Below are 13,598 nucleotides of genomic sequence, written 5' to 3' on the forward strand. Positions count from 1 at the left end.
GGAACGAATCATCTTACGTAAATATTATAATAAATATAATTCCGCCGCATTATTACCATTTGCTTACAAGTGTAAAAAAAAAATAAAAAAATCCTACATTCCTTTTTCTAAAATTAAGAACCATTGCGTAAACAAATATATAGGATATATCATCTAACATGCTCATAACAAATGGGTCGATTTCATTTCAAATATAAGTATTTTATGATTTGACTGTTCTTGCATTTGTTTATACAGTATTGCTCAGCAGTATTGTCATTATGGCGATTTGATTACGGACTTTCCGTTTCGATTTCCCCAAATGAGAGCATTTTTATGATTTATTCTCTATTTGTAAAAAATGTAAGTTAACAAATTTCATTTTGTTTTGCATTCGCACTTTTAATTCGAAAGGAAATCCAATTGCGATGAAAATATTTATCCTCTGTTTCATTTCATCCAGATAATTATTCATGTACTGTTGGTGAGAACTATCCATGTAGATTTCACCATACATCAACTGTTCGGTGCATCGACAAGAAATACCTTTGTGATGACAGGAATGATTGCTGGAATGCTGAGTCAGGTTCTGACGAATCTCTTTGTTGTAAGTATCATTTAAATAAAAAAAAGTTTCAATCATTTCTTATCCTTTTTCCACTTAGTATTATTTTTCTAAGAAAGTTAAATGAAATGACATAAGACACACAACGGATGCCATATGTGCTGCAGGATCTGCTTTCCCTTTTAGAGCACCTGAGATCAACCCCAGTTTTTTGTGGAGTTTGTGTTGCTAAGTCTTTAGTTTTCTGTGTTGTGTCTTGTGTACTATTATTCGTCTGTTTGTCTTTTTTTTTTTAGCCATTGGGTTGTCAGTGTATTTTCAATTTATGAGTTTGACTTTCCCTCTGGTATCTTTCGCCTCTCTTTTTTAAATGACATTAGTTATTGTACTTTACTTACCTTACTTATCCTCTTCATTCCAAGAGGCACATAAGGCCAAACAATTCTTTACTGTATGGTTCCATATCATTGGATAGATTGTGTCAACGAAGTTAGGAAAGATAGTTCGAGGGGTGTCACAAATCAAACAGAAACTGGTAAACTAAATTCTAAAAATTATGATTTCATCGCAGATGTTGGAATTAGTTTCTGTTGGATTAAATTTTACTTTTTCACGTGATGTTATTGAAACACTTGTGTGTTTGTTTGTCATTTTCATATAGTCATTTCATTCTGCTAAAAATATGTCAATTATTGCATATTATATTACATTCATTACAAGATAAAACCATTAAGACAAAAGCAAAAACAAAAACAAACTTTGACCTTTGATTATTTTTCCAAATACAAAATAAGTACATTAATATTTGGGTAACTATTTTGTGTTCATATCTTCACAAGCGTATGTACCGGGTATTTCTTAAGTGAAAAAATAAGAAACTGCGACCTTCAAACTCATCATTCACAAGTAAGGCTATAAATCCCATTTATATCAAGATAAACATCCTCTATATTCAAGGTGTTTTATTTATGTCAAGACGACATTGATCAACTAATGCTCGTGCTGCTATGATATAAAATTGACATGATCAAAAGCATAAGCAGCTGTCACAATAAAAGAAATTGTCCAAGAAGCAGGACATCGTATTAATACCATGATGGTTAATATGAAATACCGGAAGGTTACTGACCGTTTGAGGAGAATCTTGCTAGAATCTGTAACTTAACAAATCTGTTCCATTTCCAGTGGATTACATATTAAAATACTTGTTTTCCCAATGAATGGCATATTTGCGTGTCCGTTATTAATTTCTGACGCTTACTTATCCTGAACATATGGCTGGGAACTATGTGTTTGTTGACAATTATAACTGTCTTATATTTTTGTTGCCGTATTCGCAGGAGGTTGATTTTTATAATTTAATGTATCAAAGTTGTTGTCTGTTTTCTTCTTTTTCGTGGCGTTTGTGTTTTCCCTTAAATTCAAAACAAAATTATTTATAGCTTTATATTCTGAGCATGTATGTGTAAGCCTTTTCTTGTTAATAGTTTGATCCGTATTACTGTTATGGATATTCTCGTTCGTGAACTAACCTAGTGATTCATTTGCATTTTCTACGTTAACACTATTTATATGACATCTTCTTACTTTGAAATCTGAACAAATGTATCATTCCGTTATTAGCATCACTAACTATTTATGGAAACAAATATGACAATTATGAGGTTTTGAATTAGTTTGAAGATTTGCACATAGAATTACTAAAATCTGCAAATGGTATGCTAGGGGTGGGCAAATTGCAAACAATCTTCTTATCCGTTACATTTTATCCTATAAAATACACTGTATAAGAACTAGTTCTCAATAATAGTGTTGTTATAATGAATTAAAGCTTTAAATGTTTCATTCATGTTCCGGCAAATGAAATTAGAAAGAATTACGACTTCAATTATCTTATTAAAGGTTCTGGATGGAAGCTGGTACTAAGACTGACACGAGTCATTAATCAGCCGTTATTACCAGTGGTAATCTTGCAGTAATAATATGATAATAATATAATTTGGTACATTGAATCTGTCAGAAGCAATCAGAAATAAGTTAATTGATTGATTGGAGATGGTTTTTCGGTGTGGTCCGGTAGTACTTTACTAAATTCTTGTATTCTCTTGACTATTGAAAATTTCTGTTACAATCCATGGGTCGATTTTACGATTTCTTATAAGAATCTATTTACTGTAAATTCTTTGAATATTTTCCTTTATATCTATTTATGATTTGAAGCAGGGTTGAGAACTTATTATTTATGATAATCATTTCTGTTAGTAAATACCTATTTCATATTAATTTCTTTATTTCAAGATATCGTGTGTTATGGTTTTTTTCATTATTGTTTTGTTCCATAGCCTTCTTTACTCCTCGATTTTTTTTTGTCTTGTACTTGTCGGGTTTTTCTTCTAAGTAATATACCTGCACTTGTACGTATATGATAATGATTTCCCCTTTCGATTTATTTTAACATACATGTTGCCGTTTCATTTTTCCCCTCGAGTTGTTTTAGTCGACGTTTAATCAGTTGGTTGTATTATGTGCTGGAATGTTGTTTTTTTTTAATTTAGTTTTCTTCAGACAAAAGTATAGATACTTTTTTCTCCGATTTTGTTGTTTTCTTGGTTTTCTTTTGTTCTCTGAATTTTTGTTTGCCTTTGAACATAGATTATTTGAAACTTATCCTTTTAATTTTGTCATAGGTTTCTTAGTCTTTATTTATCCTCGTGATGTTTTTACAATCAATGTCATTGGTACCCCCTGAATATATGTCTTTGTTCTTTTTTATTTGATATAAGCAGGGATGAATGATTTTTATTCCGATCTACAATTGTATTTACTTAATTTAATCAAATACTTTGGGCATTTAAAAACATGTTGTTTGGTTTAAATACTTGTTTGTGTTGGATGAACGTATGGTGACGTCCTGTTGTTTTATGTTGATTACAAGAAGGTACTGACCGGAGTGAACATCTTTAATGATGATACATGCATTCATTTAATTTATATCTGATATTGTCAGCAAATCGTAGTATAAAGCAAAAATAAGGTTTTAACAACCTTGAACCAAACATAATTTTATAAACAGTAATTGAACCAATTTCTTTGAAATCATCCTTGAAATCGCTAGAAGTAAACATTTCACATCTAATAATGAAAGAAGGAAGTTAATGTTTGCATTTGATTAGTTCGATCTGAAAGATTTCTTTAAATAACGTTAGAGTTGCTTCTAGTTCAAATAAACAAAGTCCCATATAACACTAATAAAATGTTGGCAATTTTCTTTTTGTATTTTATTACACACTGCAGTTTAAATAAACATGTTCTTTAAAAAAAAGAGTATGCCATAAAATTTGTAAATCATTAGCTGTACTTTTTTGTATTCATTTAACAGTTTAAGGGTTAACAAATAGTGCTTTCGCACTTAACAGTGTAATGCTTAGTTGAGGTGGTACCCAACACCTTAACTAAAATTAATTTGGCTCGTTTAATTTTCATAAACTTTTGACAATGTATTTACTTTGACCCTTTGACAAAAATATAAAAATTTCAAAAATTTTGAACCAACCGTTTTGTCAGAAAAATTACACAGGTTACATAGCAGTATGACAAACACCGATTTTGATCATTGAGACGCTTGATATTCCCTTTTCAACACAACGTAATTAAAACGTTTTGATTCTCCCTTGGTATCATCATATTTTTTGTCCTCATATTATAATGTAAAATATATAATGGGGTTAAAATTAGTTTTTTTCATTATGAAATTGTTTATGGGAAGCCACACTGATTGTAATGAAAACGTGCACCAGTTTTGTTTGGCTCGTGCGCATATACACAAATGTTGGAATATTCTGTTGTAGATTGTTTTTTTGTTTTTGATTACACATTTTCGTGTATTATTATTCACATTTTTATGTGATTGAGTATTTTCAAATAAAGTATTATTATATTGTTCAAATAGATCTGTTAGTTTATAACGTGAATATGTAGGACCCTTCCGTTAATTTGACTTACAACAGTTTCAATAAATGTGTCTTATGTGAAAAAACCTCTCTGATTTGTCTCAATCCTGTCTTTTCTTAAACAAATTTATAATAAATATTGCCCAAAAGAATAAAATTATGTTGCTGAAAAACTTTCAGAATACATGTATTAAGATAAACATTTGTAAAAAATTTAATTCATTATTACGCGTCTGGCATATATAAAAAATTTAGTCCTGGTATCTATGATGAGTTTATTTACAACCACTGGGTCGATGCCACTGCTGGTGGAGATTTATTTCCCCGAGGGTATCACAAGCCCAGTAGTCAGCACTTTTTGTGCTGACATGAATTATCATTAATATTGTTATTTTCATAAATTAGCTATTTACCAAATTTTGAATTTTTGAAATACAAAGGCTTTTCTACCTCAGGCATATATTACCTTAGCTGTATTTGGCAACACTTTTTGGAAATTTGGATCTCAATGCTCTTCAACTTCGTAATTTATTTGGTTTTTTAAACTTTATTGGATTCGAGCGTCACTGATGAGTCTTTTGTAGACGAAACGCGCGTCTGGCGTATATATAAAAAAAAAAATTTTTCGCTATAATACAATAATTACATTATAGTATAATTTGAAAGTAGATACCGAACAAAACAGTCATATTGCCTTGTTTTCAATTAGTAAATAGGGATGATCGTGCTGAGATTAATCATATGAATTCATTCTGAATGCGTTCACTGCAAAGTAATTTTTAATCATTAAAATCTAAGAGAAGCCTCATTTACAAAGTTGTCCATAGACTTTTTTTCAACTGTCCAGGCTTCTAATGGGAGAATAATTGATTAAAGTTATTCTTGAGTCTTATGTGTTTCGCAGCAAATTAATTTGGTATAGGTATGTATGCACTTTATTTTATTGTTTGGTTTTAATGAGAAAGAATGGATGGAAACGTTCTTTTATATTTACAACTTTCTTCATCATTAAAACATAATTTCCATAGCAAACTGATTGATAGCTCATATCTTTCTTTCAGTAAAGCCAAACCAGACGTGCGCGGACTTGCCATATCTAGCTGAACGACATATAGAAAAATACTTCATATGTCCAGAAGGCCGATGTTTACCAGCCTCTGGGCCTGAAAATGCAACATGCAATTATTTTTATGATTGCCTGAATGGAGAAGATGAAGAAGGATGCAGTAAGTCTGAAAAAAAGATAAGATTGAATTGTCTTGAAATTATGGGTCTCAAAATACGACTTACCTTCATAAGGAGCATTCAGAGTCAAATCTGATAACATTAATCCAGGAGGTGTACGTATTACATAAGTACCATTAGAAGAAAATACAAATTCATTTGATATTAGAAATCTTGCAGCTATCATTTTTTTTGGATAGATTAAACCCTTTTATGGAGTGTAAACGACAAACATATAAATCAGAATCCGATTATTCAAAAAATCACCATATCAGGTTACGCATTCTAAAATGATAAAAACTACTGTGGATTCATTTATTTTTTCGTGGGTACCAATTTTCGTGGATTGAGGAAAACTCGAATATTCGTGGATATTTAATTTCGTGATTTTGGTAAAGACTGCATACATTCCTTTAGAATATTTGTAATTCGTTGAACATTTAAATTTGTGGTTCCCCTGTACCCACGAATTCAACGAAAATTAGTATCCAACGAATATTAATGAATCCACAGTAATCCACTTGTAAACAATACCATTCTTGTTTTGCTTAGTACTGTACGGATTTTATCCGACAAAGAAATATTTAAGAGATGCTATACTGTTGACAAATTCGACAAAACATTGTTTAAAGGTGATTCCATTAGCAAACCTTGCATTTTACATAATGAACTCATTGCACGAAGTCAATCCGTCAGAAAAGAACTATCATCTCTTAAATTTGTTTTATTTCTTTGTACTTAATCAATGGGGTTGGAGTATCAGCTAGTATTTATAAGATTTTAACTTGTATTAAAACAAAATACATAAGGCATATATATGTATAACAGCATCGAAGTAAATACATATGATTTATGTTTTAAAGTGTTTCCTGATTGTGCAGTTGACGAGTATAGGTGCACTAATCACCAGTGTATACCTGCAAGTCGACAGTGTGATGGAAATTTTGATTGTTTTGACCGGACAGATGAGGCCAACTGTGGTAAGATCGAATATAAGATCTTCAATCCAAACAAATCCCTCAAACACAATATGTCTCAAGTTTCCATAGACAGATTATATTCGTTTTTTACAATGAAGTAGACAATATATAAAAAGGAAATGTGGTATGATTGTCCATGAGACAACTATCCACAAAAGACCAAAATGACCCAGACATTAATAACTTAGGTCACCGTACTGCCTTCAACAATGAGCAAAGCCCATTACACATAGTCAGCTATAAAAGGCCCCGATAAGACAATGTAAAACAATATGTTCATTTGATAAAGCTAAGTTCAATATACCTCTAATCATTCTTATAAAACATGCATTAAAGAAGTCTTCATAATACTTCAATCAGACAAATGCCAAAGAAACATAAAAACCATTAAACTCGTGAAGAGGTCAACAAACATTTGTTAGCAATAGACAAGTGTTTATCTCGTATGACAAGTTGTTAATCAACTTCTATAGAGGTCAGACGACTTTGTTTTGTAAACTATGCCTTATACTAGCGTATTCAGAGTTTTGAAGACCATAATTGTACACCTGCCTATTTAATTAGTACAAAAACAAATTAAGAAAATTGAAATATGTTTGACTGAAACAAATTAGGTATTTTTTAAATAGATTTTACTTTGAACAATATCTTACGCAGACCTGGGTGACACAACTTATAGAATAATGTCATAATGATAAATCGATCAGTAAAAATCAAGTCCTGTGGCAAACGAAAAATACCCTCCCAGTCAACTATCTATTGTTGTTTCGTATCATTAGTATCATGATAACGTCAGGCAAAACTAAAAGCTTGACCAATAAAGTGAAAAGCTAATAGTCTAGATAAACTCAGAAGGAAAACAAATGGTGAACAATGAAGCTATAAACCTTACAATATCATCTATTTACCACGAGGGTTGAAGTAAGTTCAAATTGGCTAAAATTATTTTCAGGATTAACTGCTTGTCAAACGGGAGAAATAAAATGCCGGAGCGGTCAATGCATACCCGAGGTCTGGTGGTGCGATTACGTCAGAGACTGTCCAGATGGTAGTGATGAGACACAGTGTCCTGGTAAGTTTAACAAAGAATATTATGTTGTCATAAAGAATGATTTATTGTCAAAATACGCGATAAAATGGGTATCGCTAATGTTTCTAGAGATGAAAGACTGTTGGATAGGGTAAAAGTTTAATTGAAATGTTAAAATGTGATTAAGAAAAACAGCACTGCCAACCGAATTAGTAGTACTAGTTATTTTACACATTGTTGGCTGAATCGTAACTAAGGAGTAGTTGGCACTATGAAACGCCGGTATGAAAGACAACAACAACCGGCAAAAAAATGTAAACAACGCTGATTTGATTAAATTATATCAGGAATGATTTTAAACGACAACCACTGAATTCCATGTTATTTATTAGTATGTATTAGCAGTCTTTGAATTATCTTTTAATAACTGTGAGATCTCTAAAAATTGATGGTTTGTATCGTCGATCTTTTTGTGTGTTATTTTTGTGTTATGTGTTGGTGTTGGTTCAATGCGTCAATTTCGTTTCAACTAGTTGTACATTTTTTTCTGATATTGTTCTGTTACACTACATAGCGAGGCAAGGACGAGTATTTAGTTCGCGAAAACGTGTTCAACCTCGCTACCTTCGGCATGTAGGATTTGTACATAATTTGTTTTTCATTTGAATTGTTTACATTTTTTTTATTACCTTTTATAGCTTGCTTTGTTGTGTTTGTTATGTCCATAGGCAATGTTGTTCTATGGTCTCTGTTTGCTTACATTATCACCATTTGCCTATAGTGAATATTTGTCTGATTGGCATTTTGTATTCAAGCCTTTTTTATTTGTACTGACTTTGTACCATTCAAGGGTTTAAGTTTTAGTAGAGGTATCTTTAAAATATTTCTAACACGAAAGAAATATCATCTTTTGTTTTTTTTGTATTTTCTATTCTACGCGTTTTGCATTTATTTTCTCTTGAACCTTATTTTTTCATCTTACTTTTTAGAGAGGAGATCATGTGGTCCAAATGAATTTACCTGTAAGAATGGCCAATGTATTGATATGAATCATGTATGCTATTATGATCCAGATAACCTCACAAGAAAAGGTTGTGCTGACAAATCTCATCTACTTAACTGTAGTAAGTTTATTTGACATAATTATGGCTTGTATTTTTATATTCCAAAATTTTGATTTGGATCGCATACAATGTTAGTCTATTGCAGAAACACAATATTTAAACTTGCATAGAAAACACGACAATGTTGAATAGGATGCTAACTATTCGTTTTGGGGTTAGGGATTGCAGATAATGTCGAAAAAACCTTATCAAAGATATCTAGCTTGTGATTGTATATGTCAGACGTGCGTTACGTCTAAAAGATAGGCCCCATCGCGCAAATAAAAGTCAAATAGGCTAAATAAAGTACGAAGTTGGAGAAATTACTACAAGCAATTCTAATAAATAAAAAAAAAAGTATGGTCTTATGATTTTTCTTTCTCAAGTGTTTTCTCTCCTTTGTAAAACAAATTATCCGAAATTTTGTTTTTCATTATCATATGTATTGATATTAAGGTGATGTCAGAAGTCAAATCAAATAAAAAGCTATTTATATATATGGAAATATATATAATGATTCCCATGAAACCAAAAACCAATCCTTAATTCAGAAGGTACTAATGTCTTCATGACAGTTCTGAGTTGATAAGTTAATAAAACGATAACTTGAAATCAGTGCATTAATGTACTATTGACAATGCAATATATATTTTTCCAGGAGTGAATTGTTCCGAAATAAAACTAAAATGAAAAGATTAATGACATACCATTGAAAGTGTTTTCTTGATTTAAGTTTTGTACGGACAATCGCCTTCCTTTAAACATTCATTTCTCGCTAGTTAATCAAGCATGCAATGAAACGCTTATTCTCAAATTCCTTTAGTTAATAAAACATTTGTGTGAGACTTTAGTTATTATTCAATTTTCGTTTAGTTCCAAATGTCAATATTGGATTACAGACATATCTAAGAGTCCACCAACCCACTTACGTCGAACATTTTACAAATGAGTCCAAATAAGTAAAGCTGAAGTATTATATTGTCATCAATAAACAGTTAAACCTGAAAGGGTCACCCAGTAAATATGCCGAAGAGGAAACCTGGTAAATAGAAAAAATATTTTTTTAATTCACGAAGAGGAGGATGTTCTTTTCTGCTTTAACTTTTTATAAGCATTATAAATACAAAATAAAAATTTACTAATTTTAAACACTTGAAAAATGACACATAATATGATTAGTTCGGCTACAACAGGTTCTTATGGCATTATCTTTGCCTAGTAGTTTACATAAAACCGAAATTTCTAAACCATACTGATTAAAATTTGAATACTACAAGTATTTATCAAAACTAAACAGTAAAGACAAAACCACCTTAGATCAGGTTTGTTTTATTATTTTTTTGTTTCAAAAAGTAAAACATCATTCTATATATTATAGTTGTAAATCTAATTACCACCGTTTACATGAATAATGAATGGACGACAAATTGGAATTATTTTTCGCTGTTCTGAATTTCTTTTTTTTTTCGAAAAAGGATCTTCTGGCTAATTTCTTTCTTAACAATTGCTGTTGGTTTTCTATGAGTCGTGAATTGGTGGCTTGTATGGACTGTTGTTTATTCTACTGTTTTACGTTATTCTTGTTATTAATTGCATGTATTATGCTAGGATGATAGGTGATTTAGTCAGATGTAGATATGTAATATAACTGATTGTATATTTTCAACTTTCTTTGTGTGTCGTTCTTTGTAAGATGACATTTGGGAGATAGTTTCTTATGCATGTATGACCTTTCAATGCATTTGTGGAGAAACACGAATTAAACGAATTAAAAGTGCAGCGCTTGCGATCAAATTATAAAAACTTGCGCATAACCGGAAACCCCGTGAAAAGGTATGCTCGCTACTATTCGACGCTAGATAGGATAAATTCAGTTATTCTTGGGTTAAAGCAATGGACATCAAAACATTATAATAATAACAACCCTCAATATATGGAATACAGATTGTGTATTTAATCTTTGTCAGTGGTCAAACATTTGGAATCTTCTTTTTTATTTATTTGATATGTCATGGTTTAACTTAAACAATAATGTTGATTAGAAATTTATAATTAGAAAAGACAGTTAGTACCTCCGCGATGTATTGGTTTATCTTTGCTTTTATCAAAAAAGTTTGAAACTGAACCGCACAGTATTTTTACAAAACAGGTTTGTTACAACTAACTATTTTCAATTCAAATATTTCACATCTCTGGCAACTTATCATGTTTATGCCTTAAAGATTAAAATTTTCTATTATTCATTCTAATGATAGTTCAAATTAGATATACAGTGTTTTGTTTATATAGATTAGACCGTTGGTTTTCCCGTTTGAATGGTTTTACACTAGTAATTTTGGGGCCCTTTAAAGCTTGTTGTTCTATGTGAGCCAAGGCTCCGTGTTGAAGACCGTACTTTAACCTATAATGGTTTACTTTTTAAATTGTTATTTGGATGGAGAGTTGTCTCATTGGCACTCACACCACATCTTCCTATATCTATTATCAGCAATTACATATTTCCATGCAAAAATAGCAAAGTCACGGAAGGTTATAATTGCAAAAATAATTGTTGGCGGGTTATTCTTTTTTTTTTAAATTAAAATCTACAAAAAATATAAGTATTATTTTATCACTTAGTAACTGTCATATAGACTTGATATGCAAAATATAATGTTTACAAGTTTATGAGTTATTAATTGAAGATTTAAAATGAAAAAGAAAATAAAACTCGCATCACTTAACTACATGTACTGTTGTCATCCGTTATTGCAGTAAAATGCAGATTGTGAGTTCATGCGTTTATTATTGAAATAAATAGTAAAGGTTGACAGACTTTAGGGGAATTTGAAAACTAAAAGGTCGATAGAAACTGCCAACTCCATGGAAAAACACGATGCTCAATCCTCAATAAAAACCAGAGTTCATTGGGGATGATGCTTAAGAAAGCTGCAGATCGATTTTCATTAGTAACAGCAAACGTGTTCTCCCTATCAAAATACATTGAAATGCATGTGATTCCTTACTATGACCTCACTCTATAGCTATACAAAAATGTAGCCGTTTTGTTTTTGTTTTCCTTACACTGTAACGCCAAATGACCACTTGAATAAGGTGCATGGTATATGTGAGGCACTAGAAATAAGTTCGTATTTTAAAAAGTTTTTAGCATTGAGAGTGTGAAATATGTGAAGTAATATTTTGATTTTAAAAATAAAAATGTCACCCCATGGCATTATCTTAAACTATACTATTGACTATGTGTTGTGCAATGGAGCTCTCTCGTTGTTTATATCTAAGTTCATGTTAATTTGAACCTAGTTGCTATAAATAAAGGCAATAGTGGTACACCGCTGTTCAATCCAGACTCGCACCACACAACCATTTTCTATTTAATCAAGAAAAAGAAATGTTTTAAAAAGCTTAAATAAGTTTTGATTTATAGGTTCGTGGCAGTGTCGAGATGGTCAGTTTAAATGTAATAAGTCTTTTTGTATTGATGGTCATAGACTTTGTGATGGAGTTCCAGACTGCACAGAAACATATGTGGATGAAACAAACTGCCGTAAGTAATTAAACATAAGAAACCTTTTATTACGTAAAAGGGATAAAAAATATAGTGCCAAATTCATTTGAGTTAAAAGTATACCATTCCAAGGTACTCTGTTCTGATTTCATCTTCATTAGAAATTGTCTACATTTCGATACTAACATTCTACTTTATGTTATTTTTATTGCTTTGTTGCTGTTTAACTTTTTAGCAAATGTGTCAATTGGTATTAACTGTGTAGCATAAGATACAGACGAGGTTTAAGAGCGTTCTTCTAGTTTTATCCAATCCCATATTAGGTCTTGTTCTCTTGGCCCAAAATGTGTGGTAAATTGTACTTTTTTTAGGATTTTATATTTTTTGGTTCTGGTGGTATCATTTATGACAACTCTTTTTCATGGATGTCTAATTCCATTGCATAGGAAACAGTTTAAAATGTATATCTATTATTTCTTTAGAGATTTGTCCGAACCTATTTTATTCATGTTGAAGATAAAAATATTCTTTCAAAGTTTTCATGTAATTGAATATCTATTTGAATCTTTATTTTGTATCTTTTCGACAGACACTTTTTAACGAAATCAACCGTATAATAAAACTTATAAATGTTTAAATTTTAACTGTTGGTGTTTTTGCAACATATATAATTTGTATTTTTTAAGATTCCCTATACACAGCATTCACCAAATTAATGTGTACATTATTTTTGCAGCTTATTCATGTCCGTATCAGGTAGATGTATGCGTTTGTAAGGAAGATGAAATGAATTGTACTAATCTTGGTTTAGAAGATTTGCCTGAATACCTGACTCTAGAGCGTAATCTAATCAAATTGTAAGTTTAAAATTTATTGCGTTAACTCTAATTTTAAGTCAAAGATAAAAAAAAAAGTTCTGTACATACCTTATCAAGACTTAGCAGTAATTTGAAAGATGCAGTGAAAAGCGGAGTTTAAGTCATTTCACTGTAAATATCTAGTCTAAAACTAAATTCGCCCACCCGCCCCTTTATATCCCCCCTTCCCCGCCCCACTTTCAATATTTTCAATCTGCGGGATCCTTATTTCATTTCATCTTTTATCAAACTGCCAAGTTTAATATTTGTATTTCAAAAGGTAAATAAATTATGAGGAAAATCAACATTCAACAGTACAACTCGTAGTTATACTAGACATATCTAAGTTCAGACGACAGTAGTTTACTGATGTTCATATCTCGTAAATCGATCGAAAAGAGAGAC

At 31.0% G+C, this 13,598-nt stretch overlaps 1 protein-coding gene across 2 annotated transcripts in view; it reads left to right on the plus strand.

Annotated features, from left to right (window-relative positions):
• LOC134714857 (G-protein coupled receptor GRL101-like) overlaps window positions 1–13,598 on the plus strand; it is a 92,658-nt gene that overhangs the window by 64,382 nt on the left and 14,678 nt on the right. For both annotated transcript variants that reach the window (XM_063576498.1, XM_063576497.1), the window contains exons 8-14: window positions 443–586; window positions 5,556–5,720; window positions 6,582–6,698; window positions 7,651–7,770; window positions 8,718–8,852; window positions 12,256–12,375; window positions 13,073–13,193. In XM_063576498.1, the coding sequence (XP_063432568.1) occupies window positions 443–586; window positions 5,556–5,720; window positions 6,582–6,698; window positions 7,651–7,770; window positions 8,718–8,852; window positions 12,256–12,375; window positions 13,073–13,193 (922 nt within the window). The remainder of the gene's footprint in view (window positions 1–442; window positions 587–5,555; window positions 5,721–6,581; window positions 6,699–7,650; window positions 7,771–8,717; window positions 8,853–12,255; window positions 12,376–13,072; window positions 13,194–13,598) is intronic.

Source organism: Mytilus trossulus, chromosome 4 (genome assembly GCF_036588685.1).
Source record: "Mytilus trossulus isolate FHL-02 chromosome 4, PNRI_Mtr1.1.1.hap1, whole genome shotgun sequence".
Lineage (NCBI taxonomy): Eukaryota > Metazoa > Mollusca > Bivalvia > Mytilida > Mytilidae > Mytilus > Mytilus trossulus.